General features: G+C 38.0%; 1 protein-coding gene across 6 annotated transcripts in view; it reads right to left on the bottom strand.

Annotated features, from left to right (window-relative positions):
• Window positions 1–22911, bottom strand: part of RAP1GDS1 (Rap1 GTPase-GDP dissociation stimulator 1) — a 172965-nt gene extending 150054 nt beyond the window's left edge. For all 6 annotated transcript variants that reach the window (XM_025385352.1, XM_025385354.1, XM_025385355.1 and 3 more), the window contains exon 1: window positions 22718–22911. In XM_025385352.1, the coding sequence (XP_025241137.1) occupies window positions 22718–22721 (4 nt within the window). In that variant the 5' untranslated portion in view covers window positions 22722–22911. The remainder of the gene's footprint in view (window positions 1–22717) is intronic.
• Between the last annotated feature and the right edge of the window lie 2235 nt (window positions 22912–25146).

Here is a 25146-nt window from a genome sequence, read left to right as displayed (position 1 = left end):
ATTAGCCAAACTGGTAAAAAAATTATCATAAAGCTATGTTAAAACCCACAGCACTCTTTAAACATACATATTTCTTTCCTGGCTGTTAGAACAGTCAATTAATATCTCTTCAAGACAATTAATGTCAGAATAAAGAACAAGTAGAGAAACCAAATTTCTCTAGGCAAACTTCTGTTTAGGCTATTTCTTTTGAAATGAAAGAAAAGCTCAGTTAACATTTATTCAGCAGGTAGTTCCTACTTTGATGAATTTTAACAGCAATCTATTGCTCACTGAGAAAATGTATCTTTTAAATTTTATAACTGTTTCAGCTACTGTTTTTATATAACAAACCACCCCAAATTTACTGGCATAAAACAAAAGCCATTTTATTATGCTCATAGATTCTGTGAACCAGGAATCACAAAGGGCTAGTCTCTACTTCACAAAATCCAAGGCCTTGATGCAGAGTCTCAAAGGCTAGGGGTGACTGGGAGTGACTCAGTGGCTGAAGCTGGCATGATGTGAATCATCTAATAGTTCATTCACTCACATGGCTGGTGACTGGCATGAAAGGATTCGAAGACTAGTATTTCTGATCTGAAATCTGATACCTGAGACCTGGGACCTTCCTACAAGGCTCAGCTTCCTGACATAGCAGCCTCCAGGTACTCGGATTTCTCAGGGCTCCAAGCAGGCTGGTATTCCAACAATCAGAGTGGAAGCAGCATTGCCTTTTATGACCTAAACTAGGAAAGTCACATGCTGTGCATTCTACCAGTTACATAAGTGCGCTCAGATTCAATAGGAGAATTAGACCCCAATTCTTAATGAGTGGTAGGAAGTTTTAAAAAAATATGTGGGGCAAGAGACATTGTTGTGATCATCTTCCGAAAATATAATTGGCTACCATAACTTAATATTCACCACATGGTTTGGTTAAAATAGTACAATAAACAGCATTATATTCTTTGATTGGTTTTAGCTCCGAATACAAGATAAAGTTTTCTAAAAACGATTATATTTTTAGCTTTGGAAACAGAAATTTAAAATTACATGGGGCTGAAAAACTCCTCTGTATTATTTAATATGTTCAGTACCTGGGTGATGGGATCATTTGTATCCAGGTAACAAACCTGCATATGTGCCCCCTGAATTTAAAATAAAATTTAGGGGGAAAAAACCTACAGATAACATTATTTTTAAAAGTTATATGGATATCACTTTATGTACTATTTCCAATTCCCTTGTGAAACAGATATTATTATCTGACTGTAATAAGAAAGCTGAATTCAGAAGCTGAATAACTTGCCCAGAATAAATGCCAAAGTTCAGATAAATCCAGATATACGTGTGCCTGCAAGTACAGGCTCTTCCTTCTGTATAGGCAGTTGAACTTTGCTCAGTTAAATGAAAGTTACGCAGATACGTGCTAATCAGAACTGTGCGAAGGACTGTCTGTACCTTCCTTTATATAGATGTAAGCTCTTCAAAAATGAATTTATAATCCAAACACGTTAGCTAGTTGTACTAGGTAACAACGGTCTATGTATCTGAATATGTGACTAAAAAAAAAAATCACAATGAAAGGTACCAGGAAGCAGTCTGCATAGTATCTCAAGGGTAGTACAATGCTGAATACACACTTTAGCTTTCAATAAGTGTTTTACTGAATAAATAATAAATTCTAGAAAAAAGTTCCAGATCATTTTAAATAATGAGCACTTATGCACGTCCAAGAAGCCATACTAGGTGCTGAAAAGGTAAATATAATCTGTCCTCTTATTTAAATTCTTAGGGCTCTGTGCTTTCTTTTGACAATCTAAATTATGTCCTTTTTTATCATTCATTTTCTATTATTCTTTATCTACTAGACTTTAAGCATTTCAAAACCAGAAAATATGACTACTTGCACTACTTACTTTGTCACTGTTTATTATGCCTAATATGGTAGTCTTGTGTTGCTGATTTGACTGATGGTGCTTTGTACACAACACAGTAAAGCCTGAAATATGACACACTGGACAGTTTTTATTAGAGCTTAAGACCACACCACCATCCCCAGAAATGCATTTCTGCAACTAAAGGAAAACCATCAGTTCATACAATTTTTTCTTTGCTTTAACTGTATTTCTGACACCAAATATAGCTTATAATATTAAAAACAAATCAACACTTTTATTTCTCTGAAACATAACTACATCAATGTAAGTTTTGTGTTTTTGTAATGATCAGTTTCATCTTTCATGAAGTTACTTGAATAATCTTCAAATGGGGATAATTTTCAGAAGAGTTAAAAAAAATGTTTTTAAAATCTGACAAATTTCTTGTGAAAAAAATATCTTTCATGGTATGTGTTTCTCACAGCTCTGAAGGCATTTTTTTTTTAAAGTTCAATTCCTAGAACAAAATCACAACAAACTGTCTCTCAGACCACAATGCGATCAAACTACAACTCAGGATTAAGAAACTCACTCAAAACCGCACAACTACATAGAAACTGAACAATGTGCTCCTGAATGACTACTAGGTAAATTTAAAAAATGAAGGCAGAAATAAAGATGTTCTTTGAAACCAATGAGAACAAAGACACAACGTACCAGAATCTCTGGGACACATTTAAAGCAGTGTGTAGAGGGAAATACATAGCACTAAATGCTCACAAGAGAAAGCAGGAAACATCTAAAATCAACATTCTAACATCACAGTTAAAAGAACTAGAGAAGCAAGGGCAAACACATTCAAAAGCTAGCAGAAGCCAAGAAATAACTATTCAAAAGCTAGCAGAAGGCAAGAAATAACTAAGATCAGCGCAGAACTGAAGGAGATAGAGAGACAAAAAACGCTACAAAAAAATCAATGAATCCAGGAGCTGGTTTTTTGAAAAGATCAACAAAATTGATAGAACGCTAGCAAGACTAATAAAGAAGAAAAGAGAGCGGAATCAAACAGACGCAATAAAAAACGATGAAGGGGATATCACCGCCGATCTCACAAAAATATAAACTACCATCAGAGTGTACTCTAAACACCTCTAGGCAAATAAACTAGAAAATCTAGAAGAAATGGATAAATTCCTGGACACAGACACCCTCCCAAGACTAAACCAGGAAGAAGCTGAATCTCTAAGTAGACCAATAACAGGCTCTGAAATTTAGGCAATAATTAATAGCCTACTAACCAAAAGAGGCCCAGGACCAGACGGATTCACAGCCGAATTCTACCAGAGGTACAAAGACAAGCTGGTACCATTCCTTCTGAAACTATTCCAATCAATAGAAAAAGAGGGAATCTTCCCTAACTCATTTTATGAGGCCAGCATCATTCTGATACCAAACCCTGACAGAGACACAACAAAAAAAAGAGTTTTAGACCAACATTGATGCAAAAACCCTCAATAAAATACTAGCAAACTGAATCCAGCAGCACATCAAAAAGCTTATCCACCATGATCAAGTGGGCTTCATGCCTGGGATGCAAGACTGGTTCAACATACGCAAATCAATAAATGTAATTCATCACATAAACATAACCAAAGACAAAAACCACATGATTATCTCAACAGATGCAGAAAAGGCCTTCGACCAAATTCAACAGCGCTTCATGCTAAAAACTCTCAATAAACTAGGTATTGATGGAACGTATCTCAAAATAGTAAGAGCTATTTATGACAAACCCACAGCCAATATCATACTGAATGGGCAAAAACTGGAAGCATTCCTTTTGAAAAACGGCACAAGACAGGGATGCCCTCTCTCATCACTCCTATTCAGCACAGTGTTAGAAGTTCTGGTCAGGGCAATCAGGCAAGAGAAAGAAATAAAGGGTATTCAATTAGGAAAAGAGGGAGGTAAATTGTCCCTGTTTGCAGATGACATGATTGTATATTTAGAAAACCCCATCGTCTCAGCCCAAAATCTCCTTAAGCTGATAAGAAACTTCAGCAAAGTCTCAGGATACAAAATTAATGTGCAAAAATCACAAGCACTCCTATACACCAATAATAGACAAACAGAGAGCCAAATCATGAGTGAACTACCATTCACCATTGCTACAAAGAGAATAAAATACCTAGGAATCTAACTTACGAGGATGTGAAGGACCTCTTCAAGGAGAACTACAAACCACTGCTCAACAAAATGAAAGAGGACACAGACAAATCTAAGAACATTCTATGCTCATGGATAGGAAGAATCAATATCATGAAAATGGCCATACTGCCCAAGGTAATTTAGAGATTCAATGCCACACCCATCAAGCTACCAATGAATTTCACAGAATTGGAAAAAACTACTTTAAAGTTCATATGAAACCAAAAAAGAGCCCACACTGCCAAGACAATCCTCAGCAAAAAGAACAAAGCTGGTGGCATCACACTACCTGACTTCAAACTATGCTACAAGGTTACAGTAACCAAAACAGCATGGTACTGGTACCAAACCAGAGACAGACCAATGGAACAGAACAGAGGCCTCAGAAATAACACCACACATCTACAACCATCTGATCTTTGACAAATCTGACAAAAACAATAAATGGGGTAAGGATTACCTATTTAATAAATGGTGCTCGGAAAACTGGCTGGCCATGTGTAGAAAGCTGAAACTGGATCCCTTCCTTACACCTTATACACAAATTAATTCAAGATGGATTAAAGACTTAAATGTTAGACCCAAAACCATAAAAACTCTAGAAGAAAACCTAGGTAATACCATTCAGGACATAGGCATGGGCAAGGACTTCATGACTAAAACACCAAAAGCAATGGCAACAAAAGCCAAAATAGACAAATGGAATCTAATTAAACTAAAGAGCTTCTGCACAGCAAAAGAAACTACCATCAGAGGGAACAGGCAACCTACAGAATGGGAGAAAATTTTTGCAATCTACCAATCTGACAAAGGGCTAGTATCTAGACTCTACTAAGAACTTAAATAAATTTACAAGTAAAAAAACAATCCCATCAAAAAAGTGGGCAAAAGATATGAACAGACACTTTTCAAAAGAAGACATTTATGCAGCCAACATACACATGAAAAAATGCTCATCATCACTGGTCATCAGAGAAATGTAAATCAAAACCACAATGAGATATCATCTCACACCAGTTAGAATGGTGATCATTAAAGAGTCAGGAAACAACAGATGCTGGAGAGGATGTGGAGAAATAGGAACGCTTTTACACTATTGGTGGGAGTGTAAACTAGTTCAACCATTGTGGAAGACAGTGTGGCAATTCCTCAAGGATCTAGAACTAGAAATACTATTTGACCCAGCAATCTCATTACTGGATATATACCGAAAGGATTATAAATCATGCCACTATAAAGACACATGCACACGTATGTTTACTGCGGCACTATTCACAATAGCAAATACTTGGAACCAACCCAAATGTCCATCAATGATAGGCTGGATTAAGAAAATGTGGCACATAGACACCATGGAATACTATGCAGTCATAAAAAAGGATGAGTTCACGCCCTTTGCAGGGATATGGATGAAGCTGGAAACCATCATTCTGAGCAAACTATCACAAGGACAGAAAACCAAACACCACAAGTCTCACTCATAGATGGGAACTGAACAATGAGAACACTTGGACACAGGGCGGGGAACATCACACATGGGGGCCTGTCGTAGGGGGGCGGGCAGGGGGAGGGATAGCGTTAGGAGAAATACCTAATGTTAATGGGTACAGCAAACCAACATGGCACATACATACCTATGTAACAAACCTGCACGTTGTGCACACGTACCCTAGAACTTAAAGTACAGAACTTAAAGTTCAGAAAATATTTTATAATGTCAAAAATATAAATTACACAATATATGCATACATGTAAGTATATATAAATAATTTACATCTCTAAAAAACTAAGTCACAAAAAAAAAGTTCAATTCCTGTTTTTTTTCCCTGACTAGGAAAAAAAAATTCCAAAGAGAATGTACCAGCTATCTGAAATTATTTTGTACAATTCTTTTTTATGTCATTAAAAAAAATTTTTAATGTAATTATTTTAAAATTTCAAAATTATGTATCATTTATGTAATTCTTTTGCATATAATTATTTTAAATAGTTATAGAACTCTTATATATTATAAAATGCTAAGATATAAAAAAATAGTGTTCTTTAGAAAAAATATAGTGGCCCTATTATTATACTATGACTTTTAAAAATGGAATGCCATCATTTTCCCTATAAAATTTATTTAATGCTACAAGGCCAAAAATAAGGAAAGAAAAAATTCAACAGATCTTGGTTTGGGCTAGTGAAGTCCTTATGAAGTAACTGAGATTGAAAGTTTCCATATTAAAATTTGTATTAGTTCCTTACAAAATAGGTCCCTCATTTCCTTCATTTGGAATTTATTCTGTGGTTCTTAATGAATGATAATGATAATATTTTATGGGTATATATAAAATGAGGATATAAAAGAGCTAAAGTAACTTGCCAAAGGCTATACACACTTCAAGGGAGAGCAGAGATTCTATCCCATATCTCTATGATTTCTTATATCATTCTAATTAATTAAAAATTCAGTTTAACCATGATTACTAACTATATAGATCATAAGTAGTTAACTGTGCTCTTGACTACTTGTATGATTAAATTTTCATAATTAACTTCTTAATTTTAAAATATTCATTTTCAAAAAGTAACATAAATCCAACTTTACAATAATTTTGAACATAATTAAATCTTTAGCAATTCAGATACCTCCAGGAACCAGATAAACAGGAGTTTTAATGAGTGAAATTTGAAGGATATAAGATAATAGGAAGTGATGAAAACTAGGGGGACCTCATACCCTGTCTAAAAGACAACTACAGATCACTGTTTAATGGAAATGCAGCCTAAGGGACTGTACATTTTTTATTTTTTTGAGACAGAGCCTTGCTCTGTCGCCCAGGCTGGAATGCAGTGGCTCTATCTTGGCTCACTGCAATCTCCACCTCCCGGGTTCACGGGATTCTCATGCCTCAGCCTCCTAAGTACCTTGGACTAAAGGCTAATTTTTGTACTTTGAGTACAAAGTACTCATGTTGCCATGTTGGCCACTCTGGTCTTGAACTCCTGGCCTCAAGTGACACGTCTGCTTTGGCCTCCCAAAGTGCTGGGATTACAGGCATAAGCCACTACTCGGCTATAAAGCATATTTTCATCAGAAATTTCTTGATATTCAAGTGTTGACAACTAATTCCAATTTCTAAAATTTCCTTAACAAAATCCATCTACATGGTATATTTGGCCCACAGGCTGCTGCTTGAAAACTCTATTACAAACATTTCTATTATCACTGTAGGATACTGTTGTTAAGAGTAGGAGCATGACCTAAACCTGTAGTGACTTTGTAACATCTACAAACAAGTATTTACTGAATGCCAAAATGAAATATGAAACACTGAATAGAACTACATCACTCAATGAGATTTGAAATCCAAGTAGTAGTAGATACCACAAAAATGAGAAGTGAGTAGAACTCAGAAGCCGTCTTAATGAGTTCGACTATGAAAAATGATTAAGAAGACAGAAGAAAACAGGCTATTCTAGAAGAAGTAATAAAATAACAGGATCAAAGATGTGCTGGTGTTATCACTGGTGTTATGACAAAGAATACAGGGGACAGTGAAATATCAAAGGAAGATGTATTTCAGAGAGTAATGAGAAATAAGAGATAGCAAATTTCTGTGGGTCTTGAAAGCTCAGCAGGGTTTAGACTTGACATGACAGCAACTGAAGCAATATTAGATTCTTGTATAAGAAAGTAATACAATTGATCTTTTTAAAAATGTTAATCTGGTCATAGTATATAGCAAGGACTGGGGAGCAGAAAGTCACAGTACTACAGGAATGAGGTGATTAGTGCCTGGATTCTGTTAGTGGAAATGTCCGAAAGGGTCAAGAGTTTTCCATTAACTCACTCACTTGAATGAATCCTTAGTATTAGCTTGTTCATGTTTGTGTGTGTGTGTATGTATGTGTGCATTTGCTTTTTTTTCAGCAACAAATTGGAGCTAGCCTGGTATAATAAAAAGAACATTAGTACAGGAGTTGAAAGATCAACATTCTAGGCCTGACACTGCTCCTAACAAAAGACATGAACTCAGACCTGTCTCTTGACCTTACTGATCCTCAGTTCCCTAATCTAGCCAAATAGAGAGAGAACCATAATTTCATCATTTGAGGTTCCAGATCTCATATTTTTCCATGTCCAAAACCAGCCATCTGAAGAATTCAGACTTAAAAATCTGGTTTCTGACTTCTTTTGAAAAGTCAAAAATCTGACTTCCTTGGGCCCACATTCCTAGGGCAAAACTTGTGGTTGCACAGGGAATCCTCTTCCAGGTTGGGCAAATGCTCTAGTTGCCAAAGTCCCAGCATTTCCTTCTGTATCCTTAGAATGACGTCCAGTGTTAGATGCCATTCATCATGTTTTTGCTGCTGTCTTTGTTACAGTGGAGAAATGTATTTCTAAGCTGTTCTCTTTTATTCAAAGTAAGAAAATGAAAGACAAAAAGAAAGACATACTTCAAGAAAAATAAGAGAAAGTCATCTTCATGGAAATAAAAAATATTCTCTTTTACTCAATATGCAAAAAAAAAAAAAGAACAGCATGTCAAAAAAAATCACCATTTAATTACCTTTAATCAGCTTCATTTGAGTTTGGGAACCTTGCTCTAGGTAATGGAAAATCATTACAAAATATGTCTAAGGAGTAAAACAATCAGATTTATATTTTAGAAAGAGTACTTGTTAAGATGGAATGTTTATGTCCCCTAAAAATTCATATGTTGAAATCCTACTCCCAATGTGATGGTATTAGGTGGTAGGGCCTTTGAGAGGTGATTAGATCATTAGAGTGGAGCCCTTGTTAATGGAATTAGTGCCCTTATAAAAGTGACCTCCAGAGAGCTTCCTCACTCCTTCCACCATCTGAGGTTACAGAGAAAAGATGACCTATAAACCAGGAGGCAGGCCTTTACCAGACTTTGAGTCTGTCAGCACCTTGATCTTGAACTTCCCAGTCTCCAGAACTGTGAGAAAAAAAAAAATCTGTTGTTTATATGCCACCCAATATATATAGTATTCTGTTACAGCAGTCCAAATGAACTAAGACAGTACTCTAGCAACATGTAAAAACTGGTCAAGAAGAGGGATGCCAGGGGAAAGAACATCTGTTAAAAGAGTAGTAGAGTCGCAAGAAGAGGTAATAAGGGCCTAAACTTACATGTTTACAGTAAAGGGGCGGGGAGGATTAATTCAAAGAAGTAGAATTGTTAAGACTTAGGGAACCCAATGATGTTCAAAGAATGACTCCAGATTTTAGGAACGGTTGCACGATGAATGGTGATACCATTCACTTAGATAGGGAATTCAGAGAGAAAAAGTCTTGTGGAAAGGTGAAGTAGCACAGCTTTACTCTATAGCAAGAACTAGCAAACTACAGCCCATTGCCCATGTAAAATTTTTGTACAGTCCACAACCCATACATACTTTTATGTAACAGTGAAAGTAAAAGTAATGCAAAAATAATGGCTTTTACTTTTATAAACAGTTGAATAAAATTAAGGGAAGAACATATTTCATGAAATGCAAATTATGTAAAATTTAAATTTCAGTGTCCATAAAATTTTATTGGGACACAACTCATTCCTTTGTGCACTGCCTATAGCTGTGTTTGCATTATGATAGCAGAGTTGAGGGGTTGTAACAGAATGATTCACTTTACACTGTTGCTGGATGCACTACAAATTGCAGTGACAGTTATGACTTGTCAAGTGCTTCAAAAACCATAGTATACTGTTATACCACATTTGATCATCCTGTCAAAATAAGAGAAGCATGTCACGCCTTTAAGGCATTTAAAGTAGTACGTGAATTGTTTTGTTATTGAGTTAGATGGCAAACCATTGTACTATCAATATACATCAATATTACCAGACTAAGCACACATCACATTCCCAAGACAAAGGAAAGTTATCATCAGAGAAATCAGGAAAATATAAAACAAAGTATCTCATCACAAGAATTTCCACACACACAGACACAGACACACACACTCACAGCTGCAAACAAATTAAGTTTCTGGGTGTCTCATTTATTATCCAAGCAAGGAAATCCAGTTACCCATGGGGAGTTAATTAAATTGTATTTGGCTGTAGCAACCAATGTTTCCAGAGAAAATAAACTTGTTTAAGAATAATCTTTCAGAGAGAATAACACTATTGGAGATGAGGACACTGGGAGCAATACCAACATTCAACTAAAGAACAAGGCAAAAGAATCGTAGAGGTTTTCTTTGGCTCTTGATGAGCTGGCAGATATTAATGATACTGCTTAGTTTTTTCTCAAGAAGTCAATTCCAAGCTTGAAATCACGGAAGAGTTAGACTCTCCGAAGAGTCTCCATAAAATAATAATAAGCAAGAATATTTCCCGAGTTGAGAAAGCACCAATTCAGAATAACCTGAAGTGGAATCTCTTAAGATGTGTTGCAACTGATGGTGACAAAAATAAATGAAGACCAGAAAAAGGTTTAGTTGAACAAATGTACTAAGTTTGTGAAAGCATAGGTATTTAAAGCTATGGTACTTCATTCTATTATTCATCAATAGGAAAAACAATTTATCATGTATCATTGAACCAGTAGGGAAAACATTAATTTATCATATATCACTGAACCAGTAATGTCACCAGTGAACTTCTTTATTCTCAAAGATTTAACCATCATAAGTTCCGTGAATTTTGATCAGAAATGGAAACAAAATCTGGACTTGCCTTATGACACAGAAGTCTAATGGCTTAGTGGTTACAGAGTTTTATTGTGATTTTTTTGAGCTCAAGGGCACAAACGAAATTTTCTGAACAAAAAGAAATGCCTTTAACTACTACTATGGCTTTGGAAATTAAAATTTGCTGCAAATTTGATAGTTTCCTAATGAATCTGACTTAAAAGTCAAGGCAAAGCAGTGCTTATATGAGAAAATACTGCAATAAAAGTCATTTTGACAACACTGTTCCAATTACAAGTAATAATGGCTTTATATATACTTCCTGTGTTGTCAAATGTTAAAATAAAAAGATCTCCCTCCATACACAAATTTGCAATAGATATGTTTTGCAAGCTCAAACTATAGTTCCTGCAGTGCTTTTCAGAACTCACTGCAAGTGCAAAGGAAATTTCTATATCTCAAAATCCATTTAACCAAACAATTAAGGAGCTCCCACCTAACCTTAAATTGGAAGTGGTTACTCTGCAATGTAATTGCATACTAAACGGCAAATATCAAAAAAAGTCTAGAAGAAACAAAACAAAACAAAACAATGTTTTTGCCAACAATTACAGCTGTACTGAGAGAATTCTATTAGTGCCTTCCATACAATGAATATGCTCATTAAGATCATATACAATTGGCAGTACTTATTTGTTTGAGGAAAAACAAATGCCTCCAAGATGAAATCTGTAAAATTGCATTATAGGTCTGCATTACAGATGAACATCTATAATAAATTCTGATAAGAGGATAACTTTGAATTCTAATAAGTGAAATGTTCTCCCAAAAAAACTTCGAAACAAAAAATATAAATAAAAAAATTTCTTTTCATTTGAAAATGAAAAATGAAAGTTTTTTCATTTTGCATCACAATAAATTGTGTTCAATTAATGTTATCATATTTCAAATGCAGTAAAAAAAATTATGAACATTTATGTTCTCTCATATATATTTTTTTCCTTTGCTATTAAGCTGGTGCAAACATAACTTCAGTGTTTGCACTGTTGAAATTTGCTGTTAGATGCTTGAATACATTCTTAAATAAATGTGGTTATGTTATACATCATTTTAATGCACAGTTCTCTTTACAAGCTATTTTCTTATTTCTGAGTTCAAAATGGGTCGTAAAGCAGCGGAGACAACTCCAACATCAACAACACACTTGGCCCAGGAACTGCTAACAAACGTCAGTGCAGTCGTAGCTCAAGAAGTTTTGCAAAGGAGATGAAAGCCTAGAAGATGAGGAGTGTAGTGGGAGATGAGAAGTAGACAATGACCAATTGAGAGCAACCATCAAAGCTGATCCTCTTATAAAGTTGCCGAAGAACTCAATGTCGACCATTCTACGGTAGTTCAGCATTTGCAGCAAATTGGAAAGGTGGAAAAGCCTTTCCAAATGCGTTGATTTTAATGTTCCTATTTTATAAAGATGTGTTTGCGCCCAGCAATAATTATTTAAAATGCACAGTCTGAAACCACAATTATTTATGCACCAACCTAATATGTAATATCTTTGATTCCACCTCATGGGCTACAAAGCCTAAAATACTTATCATCTGATCCTTTATGGAAAAAGCTTGTCAGCCTATGCTTGATGGTGGTGCTGTTCCCAGTGTGGCATCACATGGGAAGGTCTTGACAATGCAATTTCTCAGCCCACCCCACATCTATTGAATCAGAACTTCTGAAGGTGGGCCCAGTATTTTTTACAAACAAGCTCTTCAAGTTATTCAATGCAAGTTATAGTTTGAGAACCATTGCTCTAAATCAGGATGTTGGAGTGTTAGTTGTCCCCTTGAATAAATTATTTAATTCTTTGATTTGGTAAAATGGGGACAGTGTCACCTACTTCACAGAATTGTTGAAAGGATTAAAATTGTTTTAAAAATATGTAAAGTGTAGCATAACTGACATCAATAATTCCTAATAAATGGTAATTACGAACTCAATGGTGTACTAGAGCCCCCTGTACTACCCCATGAGATATAATTATTAAATTTTCAGGATTTTTATGAGGCAGTTATTAAAACAGTCATTATTGAAATTATATAAACATAAATGAGTTACACTAAAACAAGAATTAACACTCAAAACCATCACTACTTACTTTACATGTTACTATTATATGTGCTAATGAGATTATGTCTGTATGGTGAATACGGTATATAATGACGTGCTACCTCTTATCTCTTCTCAACTCTGCATTCAGTGACACTATTTTAGTAGCTTGAAATTGGCCATGGGGGGAGTATTTACACCACAGGAAATTGACAGCCATCACAAATCAGGGCTATTTTGGAGAAAGGCTTTTAGTTAAACATTTACCAGCACCCCTCTAATTATCATTATTAAAAATTATAAAATGAGTTATATTTTGAATTCAATGAGTTTTAATTAACTATACATGTAGAGAGGTCTACTAATCTGCTAAATACAAAGATGTAGTCCAGATATTAATAAATATATTTCAGTACCAATAAGAACCTAAAATCATTTTGTGAACAAAAAGGACTTTGGAATTTACAAGTGCCGTTGAACAATGCAGGCACTAGGGGTACTAATCCCCCTCTCACTCAGTCAAAAATCCACACATAACTTTTAACTCCCTAAAACCTTAACTAATAGCCTAATGCTGACCAGAAGCCTTACCAATAACATAAACTGTCAATTAACACATATTTTGTATGTTATATGCATCATATACCATATGCATAAAATACCATATTGTTACAATAAGGTAAGCTAGAGAAAAGAAAATGGAAGGAAGAGAAAATTTATTTACTGTTCATCACATGGAATTAGATCATCATAAAGGTCTTCATCCTTATTACAGTCACACTGAGTAGGCTGAGAAGAGGAGGGGTTCATCTAGCTGTCTCAGGTGTGGCATAGGTGGAGAAGGTGAGGCAGGAGAGGCAGACTCACTTGGTATAGCTTTTATTGAAAAAAAAATCCACATGGAAGTGGAACTGTGCTGTTCAAATCCATGTTATTCAAGGGTCAACTGTACAACCAATCATAGCTAGGAGCTCAATTTAACCACTTCCATTTATCACTATCCTAGTCCTTGGTTTTAACTCCTGAAATGCTTCTAGTAACCAAAGTGGTATAAATAGAAGCATTGAGAGAATTATTTCATCTGCAATTTGAATCCAGCATCCGTATCTTAGCCAGCATGGGAAATGGTTTTTTAGGTCATTTATTTAGACAAAGCTAATAAGTTGGTTCGAACCTTAAGTTGCTACCTCAAGTATACATTACCATTTGAACACTAAAGAAAAACAAGTTATACAGAGATTATATTTAAGATACCAATGATACAGAGTATATTTCAAACTTTAGTTTCAGGGAATCACAGGCTTTTATAACTGAAATAGTCTTTATAACTAGTATGGTTTGAATGTTTTTGTCCCCTCAAAAACTCATGTTGAAATTTAATCCCCAATACAACAGTACTGGAAGGTGGGGCCTCATAGGAGGTATTTAGGTCATGAGGGCTCTGTCCTCATAAATAGATTAATGGCATCATAAAAAGAGCTTACCAGAATGGATTTTCTCTTTTGCTTTTCTGTTGGGTGAGGGTACAAGGTTTTTCCTCTTCGGAGGACACAGCAACTAGGCGTCATCTTGAAACCAAAGACCAAACCTGCGGGCACTTTGATCTTGTAGTTCCCAGACTCCAGAACTCTGAGAGACAAAATTTCTGTTCTTTATAAATTACCCAGCCTCCAGCATTCTCTTATAGCAGCACAAAATGGACTGAGACAATAACCTATTCTAATATCTTCATTTATTATTTACATCTAGGTAAATACAGGTTCAGTATCCCTAATGCAAAATGTTTTAGACCAGAAGCGTTTCAGATTTTGAAATTATTCAGATTTTGGAATATGTGCATGATACTAACTGGTTTAACATCCCTAATCCAAAAATCTGAAACCAAAAATCCAAATGCTGCAATGTGCATTTCCTTTGAGTGTCACGTCAGCATTCAAAAAGTTTCAGATTTTGAAGCATTTCAGATTTTGGATTAGGGATCCTCAACCTCTATTTTTATTTTAGCTATTGAGTTGTATGAGTTCCTGGTTATTTTTACATGTTAACCCCTAATCGGATATATGGCTTGCAAATATTTCCCCTCATTATGTAAGCTGCCTTTTCATTTTGTTGATTGTTTCCTTTGCTATAGAGAAACTTACTAATTTGATGAAGTCCCACTTGTTTATTTTTGCTTTTGTTGCCTGTGCTTCTGGTGCCATAAACAAAAAATCATTGCCAACACCAATGTTATGGAGCTTTTCTCCAGTATCTTCTTGTAGGCATCTTATGCTTTTCAAATTCAAATATTTTGTTTAAATTTCTGACCCATTTTGAGTTGATTTGTGTATATGGGGTGAATAAGGATCCAATGTCATTCTTCAGTATGTGCATATCTAGTTTTGACAACAGTGTTTATTGAAGGGATTGTCCTGTCCCCACTGTGTTTCCTTGGCTGTTTTTTTTTTTTTTTTTTAAGATCAATTGACTGTAAATTCTTGGGTTGATTTCTGGCCTCTCTATTCTGTTCCATTGATCTATGTGTCTGCTTTTATGCCAGTACCATACTATTTTGATCACTATAGCTTTGTAACATGACTTGAATCAGGTAGTGTGATGCCTCGGGCCTTGTTCTTCTTGCTCAAGATTATTTTGGCTATTCAGATATTTTGTGGCTCCACACAAATTTTAGAATTGTTTTGCTATTTCTGTGAAAAGTTTCATTGGAATTTTGATAAGGATTACATTGAATCTGCATATCACTTTCAGTAATATGAACATTGTAACAATATTAATTCTTCCAATTTATGAATATGGGATATGTTTATTTAATTCTTCAAATTTATCAATATCTTACGGTTTTCAGTGTAGAGATCTTTCACCTTCTTGGTTAAATTTATTTCTAAATGTTTTATATTTTTGTAGCTACTGTAAATAGGATGGTTTTCTTGATTACATCCTCAGATAGTTTGTTGTTAGTGTGCAGAAATGCTTCTGATTTTTCTATGCTGATTTTGTATCCTGAAACTTTACTGAATTCATTTATTAGGTCTAATAGTTTTTGTCTTTTTTTTCAAGGAGTCTTTAAGGCTTTCTATGTATAAGACCATGCTATCTATAAACAGATCATTTTACTCTCCAATTTGAATGCTTTTTTTTTTCCTTTTTCTTGTCTATTTGTTCTGCTAGGACTTCTAGTATAGCAGTGGCAAGAGTGGGCATCCTTGTTTTTTTCCTCAAACTGAGATAAATCTTTCAGATTTTCACCACTAAGTGTGATGTTAGCTATGGGCTTGTCATATATGACCTTTACTACGTTTAGGCATATTCATTCTACACCAAATTTGTTGAGAGTTTTGAAAATGAAAGTATGTCAAATTTTGTCAAATGCTTTTTCTGCATCAACTGAGATGATAATATGATGTATGATCCTCTTAATGTGATGAGATTGCAAATCGAACCACAATGAGATACCATTTCACACCAGTCAGAATGGCTATTATTAAAAAGCAAAAACAAAACAAAACAAAAAACAGAACAAAAAAAACAAAAAACAAAAAACAGATGCTGTAAGGCTGTGGAGAAAAGGGAATGTTTTTACACTGTTAGTGGAAATACAAATTAGTTCAGACACTGTGGAATGCAATTTGGAGACTTCTCGACGAACTTAAAACAGAACTACCATTTGACCCAGCAATCCCATTACTGGGTATATTTCCAGAGGAAAATAAATCATGCTACCAAAAAGACACATGCTCTTGGATCTTCATCGCAGCACTATTCACAATAACAAAGACATGAAATCAACCCAGGTGCCTATCAATAGTGGATTGGATAAAGAAAATGTGGCACATATATACCATCGAATACTATGCACCCACAAAAAAGAATGAAATCATGTCCTTTGCAGCAACATGGATGGAGCTGGAGGCCACTACCTAAGCAAATTAACATGGAAACAAGAAACCCAAATACCACATGTTCTCATTTATAAGTGGAAGCTAAGCACTGGGCGTACATATGGACATAAAGATGGGAACAACGGACACTGGGGACTACTAGAGAGGGACAAATGGAGGGAGGTAAGGGCTGAAAAACGACCCATTGGGTACTATGCACACTACCTGGGTGATGGGATTATTCATACTCCAAAGCGTCAAGTAATATGCCCATGTAACAAGCCTGCACATGTACCCTCTGAACCTAAACCAAAAGTTGAAATTATTTTAAAAAAAAGAACTAATACCAATCCTCCTCAAACTCTTTCCAAACAATGAAGAAAGGGAAATACTTCCAAACTCATTTAATGAGGCCAGCATGACCCTGATACCAAAGTCAGACAACGATACTACAAGAAAAGAAGCTACAAGCTAATATCCTTAATAAACATAAATAGAAAAATCCTCAACAAAATACTGGCAAACTGAACTCAACATCAACATGTATTTTAAATTAAACTTTTTCCCCATCAGTTATCCAAACATTTGGCTATATAAAATTACATCAGGTTCCCAAAGGACTGGATCTTCCTCCTTCATTCCTCCTGATGTTCATGACTGGATATTAAAATTTAGGTAATTCTGATGGCTATTGTTAGTGCCACCAATAACTCCAGAAATGCTATGTTCAATCTGAGGTTCAATCAGGAATTTCTGGAAAACATCCACACTATTTCCCCAAAGTCACCTAGAAATTCCAAGATTCCACTATGAAAGCAAAATCACTTTGGTTCTTAAAACAAATTAAGGCTATTTTAACTTTTCAAATAGTAGTAGTATAGGCTTCAGAATATGACTACCAAGGATAGTGAATTCAACCCTTCTCTCATATGAAAAAAGACATATACAAAACAGATATAATGCCAACCAAAGAAACATTTTTAAATTTACCAATCTAGCAGCTATGCTTTTTTGAAATCACAAATTTTAGTAATTACTAGCTTTCAAAAATATTTTATCACCCTGCCTAGACTTGCAAAGATCAGGCAAAATTTGTATTTATTATTTAGCTATGAAAACCATTCCTGGACTTGGAAATATAGGCAAAATAAAATGACTATAAGTTTGATACACATTTACAGAGAAAAATACAACTCCAGGAATTAAAAATATAATTAGAAGTATACCTATAATCTAAAGAAGTCTCAAATTCACAAAGTCTAAGAGTAAAAGTGATAAAATCATTCATCAGTAAAGAGTATTACTTAGGCAAAATGCTGTGTAAAATTATAAAATCATTCTAGACTCACTCTGCATGACAGACATTATAAAAATAAAAATTGTACTATACTAAGTCACAAAGACATTAAAAATGAAATGTCAAAGAAATGTGAGGCACTATGGTGAAATTAAAAATTATTCCTAGACAAGAAAACAGCACGTCAGTCCATGTAAAATGGAACATTAAAATAATTTTTTAATATTTGTAAATTAAAATACATTTAAAATTTTAAAATATTTTCTAAAATGTAATATGTCAAGCAGAGTGAGTTAAAAATATTTTTAAAAATCTATGTTTTCTCACAGATTTTTAAACAAGGTGAGAAATACAGCATGACTACACCTAGTGAACTGTTTCCACTTACTATTCACCTAGCCTTTACAACTGACCTCCATATCTACTAAACCTCTTAAAGTGGCTTTTTAGAAAAATATATTGGGTAATATCCTAACCAAAGCACTTAGAGCCTGTTCTCAGTCCTTATCTGCCTCCTGACTGTTCTGAAAAAACAGACCTTATTGACTATTCACTCTTTCTTAAAACCAACCATATACCAATGCCAGTCTTTCACTCTTACTTCTGTGTTTTTCAGTGTGAAATCGTATCATTCCTTTTTCCCTAACTACGGGAAACTTAAGGAACCCCATTCCTCAAGATTCTTACCATGGACAATTTTCCTTTTTTTCTTTGTTGACTCTCATCCACTGATGTAACTTCAAGTATCACCTCAGGATATTTGTGGATAACTTCCAGATCTCTAATTCAAATTGTACACTCAAAAGTTAAAATAAATGTTTGTTAACTATTTTTTATCTAGTTTCAGTCAGTCAACAAATTTTTCTACATAGCTACTATGTGCCAGACACTAGTGTTAGAAATGTATTCAAATCCCAATATGACAACGTCCTTGTCATCAAGGAGCAGAGACTAAAGGACAGACCAAATAGTCTAACTCAATAGGTACAAAATTGAGTATCTATGTTTCCTCTTCCTGTTAACTGAGTATGTATCAGGAGAGTCTCATATCCTCATTATCACCCAGGCTAAAACCTGTGACTCTCAATTCCATTACTCAATAGGTTGCCAAGTGAATCCTATTCTTCATTTCCAATATTCTACTCCCATTGCCATAACCTGGTTCAAGTCATTAAACATTTTCGTCCGAACTCCAACAACAATCTTCTGAAGTGTTCTCTAGTTTCTCATCCAAGCCACCCTGCACTCAACTGACACATTTTTCTATACCACAGACGTGATCCATCACTTAACTGCATAAAAAAGTTTAGTGGTCTCTCAATAGGTAAGTCAGGTTAAAATTCTTCAGCTTGGCATTTTAGATCCTCCATTATCTGGCCATTAGCTATCACTGTACTACTTTTTCATGTCTGTTACCCACTATTTCCTTACCTTTTGCTCTAGCCAAACAATGTTGTTTAATCATATCCCGGAAACTCATAAAATGTTTCCTATCTCTCTATTTTCATTTATGTCACTTCTCCTCCAACCCCAGACCAACTCCATTCTGATTAACAGTCCCATTTCCACCTTTAAGAAGTTTAATCCACCTTTGGTTCAAATAACACCATTTCTCCAAAACGTTCTCTCCATTCTCTGAATCTATAATATATGTAAAAGTCTTTTATATAACTCATATATTTACTTCTATTATAATTTGTGTATGTGTCATATTGTTCCCGCTAAGATTATAAACATGAAACATGAATATATTTTTATCTTTGTCCTCCCAGTACACTGTAGTACAGTACACTGCACACTGTTGATATCCAACAAACACTAAACGTATGTTGAATCTGAAATATGACATATACATAAAATAGTAGCTATGGCCATAAAGTCATATAGGAATTTTCTTTCACTCTCTTGTGTAGGAAATTATTGCTACAAGAAAATATATATATATATTTTTTCTGAGACGGAGTTTCGCTCTTTTTGCCCAGGCTAGAGTGCAATGGCATGATCTCGGCTCACTGCAACCTCTGCCTCCCGGGTTCAAGTGATTCTCCTGCCTCAGCCTCCCACACAGCTGGGATTACATGCGCCCGTCACCATGCCCGGCTAATTTTTTTTTGTATTTTTAGTAGAGACAGGGTTTCACCATGTTAGTCAGGCTGGTCTCCAACTCCTGACCTCAGGTGATCCACCCGCCTCGGCCTCCCAAAGTGCGCTCCCAGCCGAGCACATCTTTAAAAATCAACCTTATTTATTTCTTGAGACAAATTAAAAAGCACTTCTCCCTCCCCCCATCATTAACCAGTATACCTTCTACCTTCTTATGTGTACATGAATTGTAATACTAACTTCCTTGGCTCAGATATAAAACTGTTACCCAAGGTTTCAATTTTAAATTATCGTATGTACCTACTGATCATACATGAAACTGCCTTACCATTGCCTGAGGTTGACTCAAAACCTACCTACAGTGTACTGGGAAGCATGGTACAATTATACCTTTCTGTTTCTGCTTATCCCCCAACTAGGTACTATGTGCCAATCCAAATGTTTGTTCAGAGACTAAATCTTCAGATGCAAAAGCTGAAAATAATAGGTGGTTTTAAGTTCAACAATTTGCCAAAGACTTACTGAATTCCTATTTGAAAAGCAGTGTGGGCAACACAAAAAATAATAGGACATTTTTCATCTTCTGGGACTCAAGATTAAATGCACAGCACACACACATAAACAACTCCATTATATGGTAGATTATATAAGTGCTAAAAAGCTTCTAATAAGGTACAAACAGTGCTTATGAAGAGAGAGCGATTAACCAAAGAGTATCAGAGATGGCTTCAAAATGAGAGATAGGTTTCTATTTGGCCCTTTTTAAAAATCAAGCAATAGCATTCAAGATTTTGAAGATGATATTTAAGTAGATAATTTCATCTCTTTTAGGTATTTTTATTCACTAGTGTTGTAACGAAATTGGATTTTTTCCACTGAAAAAGTACGGATTTAACATATAAGTTAAAATGTTAAATGGTTTGTTTGAGGCTCACCTGGAAACATAGGAAAATGTATTTTTCAAGCCAAACTTGAACTTACAGTCCAATATCAGATAGGGTTATTGGACATACTGAGTATTTCCTTCGAACGTACACACATTTATCTGTGTATGTACGTTCAAAGGAAACATACATAAACGTGTGTATGTTCGACGGAAATACACAGCTTGTCCAATAATCTGATATAATACCTATTTAAAATTCTACTTTAAGAGAAAGGGTAGACACGCATAAACGGCCCACCCAATTTTTACAGAAATTTGCTCAGCATATCAAGAGTACTCACATTAAAAACAAACAAACAAAAAAAAACTTAACTGAAAATAAAATTCAGAGCCGTAGACCTTTTTTGATTCATACCACCTCCTCCATCAACCCTGGCCTCTTCCAGATATATGGCCAAAGGTCGCGATCAAAGCCTGAAGTATTTGCTGTTCCAGAAAACTCTATGGACACCATTCCCAGGTTTAGATACTTCTTGAAGATTCTGAGTTGCGCAACCTAACTTTGAACGTGTTGAGCACTGTATTAACAGATGAAAGGATCACATTCATCTCAATCTTTAAATAACTCGCACAGAAGGGGTGGGAAAAGTCCCAGTTGACAGATGCCAAGGGAGCAAATTTTAAAAAGAGGAAATTATGACAGACAGGAGTGGCAGCAAACTGGGGAACTTATCGCTACTATTAAAAGAAACTTTGAGCTCTTAATTACACGACAGCATTCATCAGACGTTTCTGTGATTACTGAATGTAACAGTTAAGCAATAGATGATGTAAAAAAATTAGGTTAAATTTATATGTCGTTTTATAAAACATATTTGCTCTTAAATATCTCATCCAAACCAGTATCTTCAGATTAACTATAAATACAAAAGAAGTAAAATCAGATTATGTAGATTAGACAGGGGGAAGCTGGGAAAGAATAACTACCATGTAAGTTCGGTAACAACGTTACAGGGCGCAGTTTCCTGCTTCAGAAGACAGACGAAGGAATCCAAAAAATAGGCTGAGTACAGGAATATTGCACACTGTAGTCACCCAGCATTAATTCTACAGCGAGCGGCTCTATCCTTCCTCACGTTCCTCGTGGCCTCTGACAAGTCATCCTTTCAACCTATGGGGCTGTCCGCTCTCCCCCTTGGAAAATAATTTCCGTGCAGGTTGTAAGATCTCCCTCACAAACTACTTGCTTCCACTTCCCCGCCCGGGATGAGGAGTCTCCACGACCGGGAAAGGTCGCACTGACAGAGAAGGAAGTTACATTAAGTGGTCGTGGTCGGACCCGAGCCTCGAGCTCAGCAGACGCCGGGGAAAAGGAAGCGGGCGGCCTCCGGAGAAACGGGGATGGAGACGCGGATGCGAGCCCGCGAGGCAGGCTCCGTGGTGCCCGGGCACCGGCAGGAAGAATGGAGGAGGGGAGGCGAGACGGCGAGGTGCCGGGGAGCCGGGCGGCGGTCCGGCCCGCGGCCGACCCCACCCCAGCCCGCGCTCGGGACCCTCCCAGCCCCGGCACCCAGCGTACGTTCCGCGTGCGCTGACTCTCCCCGGAGGAACAGCCACAGTCTCACGCCGGGGGACTGGAGAAATCCGGCAACTTTGCGCGAGAAATGCTTTCCACCCTGCAGCACGCCGAGAAAGAAAAAAATGTCAGGCGATGACGGGGGAGGAAGGATGACTTACCCATGTTGCTCCCCGAGGGTGAGGAACCGGCGGGGCGAGGAGAAGGTCTCCGGTGCGGGCGGCGCGGCTCTGTGTCCTCCCTCTACCTCCGTCTCTCCCGCAGCCAGGGAGGGACCCGCGGGGGGCGGCCGCCGGGGAGGAGCAGCTGGTGCTGCTGCAGGCGGCGCGGCCGCGGCGGGGACGAGCGGCGGGGGGCGGGGCGGGGCGGGGCGGGGCGGGGCTGGCGGGCGCAGCCTGCGGCGGGCGCGGCTCCGAGCGAGCGGGCGGCGGAGGCGCGGTAGCCGGCCTGAAGAACAGCGGCTCCGACTCGCGGCCCGCGAGCGCCCCGCCCTCCCCACTGAGCATGCTCAGTGCCTTTTCCACCCCTCTGTGGCGAGCGAGGCTAAGCGTGCGGGTGGGCGTGTGTTCGCAGACCGGCTGCAGCCGCGGCAGAGGATCTTCATGGCGGCCGTCTGAGGGGCGGAGGGTGGGCCCGGAGAAAGCAGGGAATGGGGCTGTTGAGCCCGATCTGCTAGCAGAGGACTCACAGCTGCCTTGCTTTCCCACCCTGACCCACCAACCCCCCACCCGGAACCCGGGCCCGCCTTCTTTACGGGACGACCCGGCAGCACAGGCCAGAATTAACCGGAGAAGAGGCTGAGCCGCCGCAGAGCCGGGAGGGGTGGTGGGAAGCCAAAGCTGACGCCTCGACACGAAGCTGGAAAGTACGTGTAGGCGACTAGGCCTGCGCCTCTTGGGGACACCTGAGGACGCCCGCTGGGCAGCTGGCCGAGGAGCGGCCGCCGGGAGGGTGCTCTATAGCAGGGGTGTCATTGGGACAGTTAAGGCTGCTCTAGCAGTAGCCAGCTTAGAAACAGAGGTCCCAGCAGCCAGGAGAGCGCCTGCCCCAGGATTTCCTTGAAGAGTGTGTCGTTCTCCCTCCCGGAGGAGCGCGGCCTTCCGTTCCCCGGAGGGCGCTGGAAAGGCCCTTTAACCGAGGTGCCGTCGGGCTCCATCCTGCTCTCTGTGAAAGCGGGAGGAACTACGTTCCCCAGGCTTGAAAATAGGCGTCCTGCTGGGTTGGCGGCGGCACAGCCAAGCTAACCCGGCGGAGGTCCTGTGATCCCGGGGCCGCCGCCCGCTCCCACCACCACTCGGCCGCGGGGAGAACCTGAGCAGGGCGCTCCCACTGAGGGCGTCCTCCCGACCTGGCATGCGCGTGAGGCCAGGGCTGGCTTCGGTCCTCTGCCCTGTGGGAGGAGGCTGGAGGAAACCCTAATCTTGCCCTGGCTCCTCCTGGGTGGGATGCGGAATCTGGTCGCTCTCCGAGGCGCAGCGACCGCAGTCCTTCAGGGGAGAGGGTGCAGTCAGCAGTACAACCTGTGGGAGAAAGATAGCTGAATCGAGGTGTCTTTCCCCTGTCAACTTTCACTCGGTCAATCCAATGTTGAGACAGGGCTTTTTTTGTTTGTTTGTTTTTTAATTAGTCGCCTATTGTCACAGTCATCAGTTTCTGTTGGGTGACTGGTATTTCGAGCACACAAATCTGAAGGGGCCCTGTAATTTGTTAAGCAAAGAGCAGATTTTATGTGATTTTTCTACAGTAAGAAACGATAATTAAAAAGGTTTGGTAAAACAGGAAAATACAATTTAACTGCTGAAGTCAACTATATGGGACTTTTCTGATGCACGAGACTATCAGGCATCTCACTCTCTTAGGATGCTCTTCTTGTTTGCCTCTCAAAATAATCCCTAGTTCCCTAGGGATGCTGTAACATACCACAAATTGGGTGGCTTAGAACAACAAATTATTATCTCACAATTCTGGAGGCCAGAAGTTTGAAATCAAAGTGTAGGCAGGGCTGTGCTCCCTCTGAGGGCACTGGGGAAGCATCTCGTCCAGGCCTCTCTTGTAGCTTCTGGTAGTTTCTTGGTATGTGGCAGCATAATTCCAATCTGAACATGGCTGTTTTCCAGTGTTCTTGTGTGTTCAAATTTCCCTTTTTAGTAAGAACAGCAGTCATAACGTATTAGGGGTGAACCATCCTCCAGTATGACCTCATGAACATTAATTGTATCTGCAATGATTCCATTTCCAAATCAGGTCACATTCTAAGGTACTAGGGATTAGGACTTCTACATACGAATCTGGCCAGCCTGGCCAACATGACGAAACCCTATGTCTAACTAAAAATACAAAAAATTAGCCGGGGTCAGGCACAATGGCTCACGTCTGTAATCCTAACACTTTGGGAGGCCAAGGCGGGGGATCACTTAAGGTGAGGAGTTGGAGACTAGCCTGGCCAACCCCCATGGCGAAACCCCATTTCTACTAAAAAATAAATAAATAAGCAAGCTGGGCGTAGTGGCACGTGCCTATAATCCCAGCTACTTGGGATACTGAGACAGGACAATCGCTTGAACCCGGGAGGCGGAAGTAACAGTGAGCT

The sequence above is a fragment of the Theropithecus gelada genome, chromosome 5, assembly GCF_003255815.1.
Source record: "Theropithecus gelada isolate Dixy chromosome 5, Tgel_1.0, whole genome shotgun sequence".
Classification (NCBI taxonomy): Eukaryota; Metazoa; Chordata; class Mammalia; order Primates; family Cercopithecidae; genus Theropithecus; species Theropithecus gelada.
The sequence above is the reverse complement of the archived record's forward strand: the minus strand, read 5'-3'. Positions and strand labels throughout refer to the sequence as shown.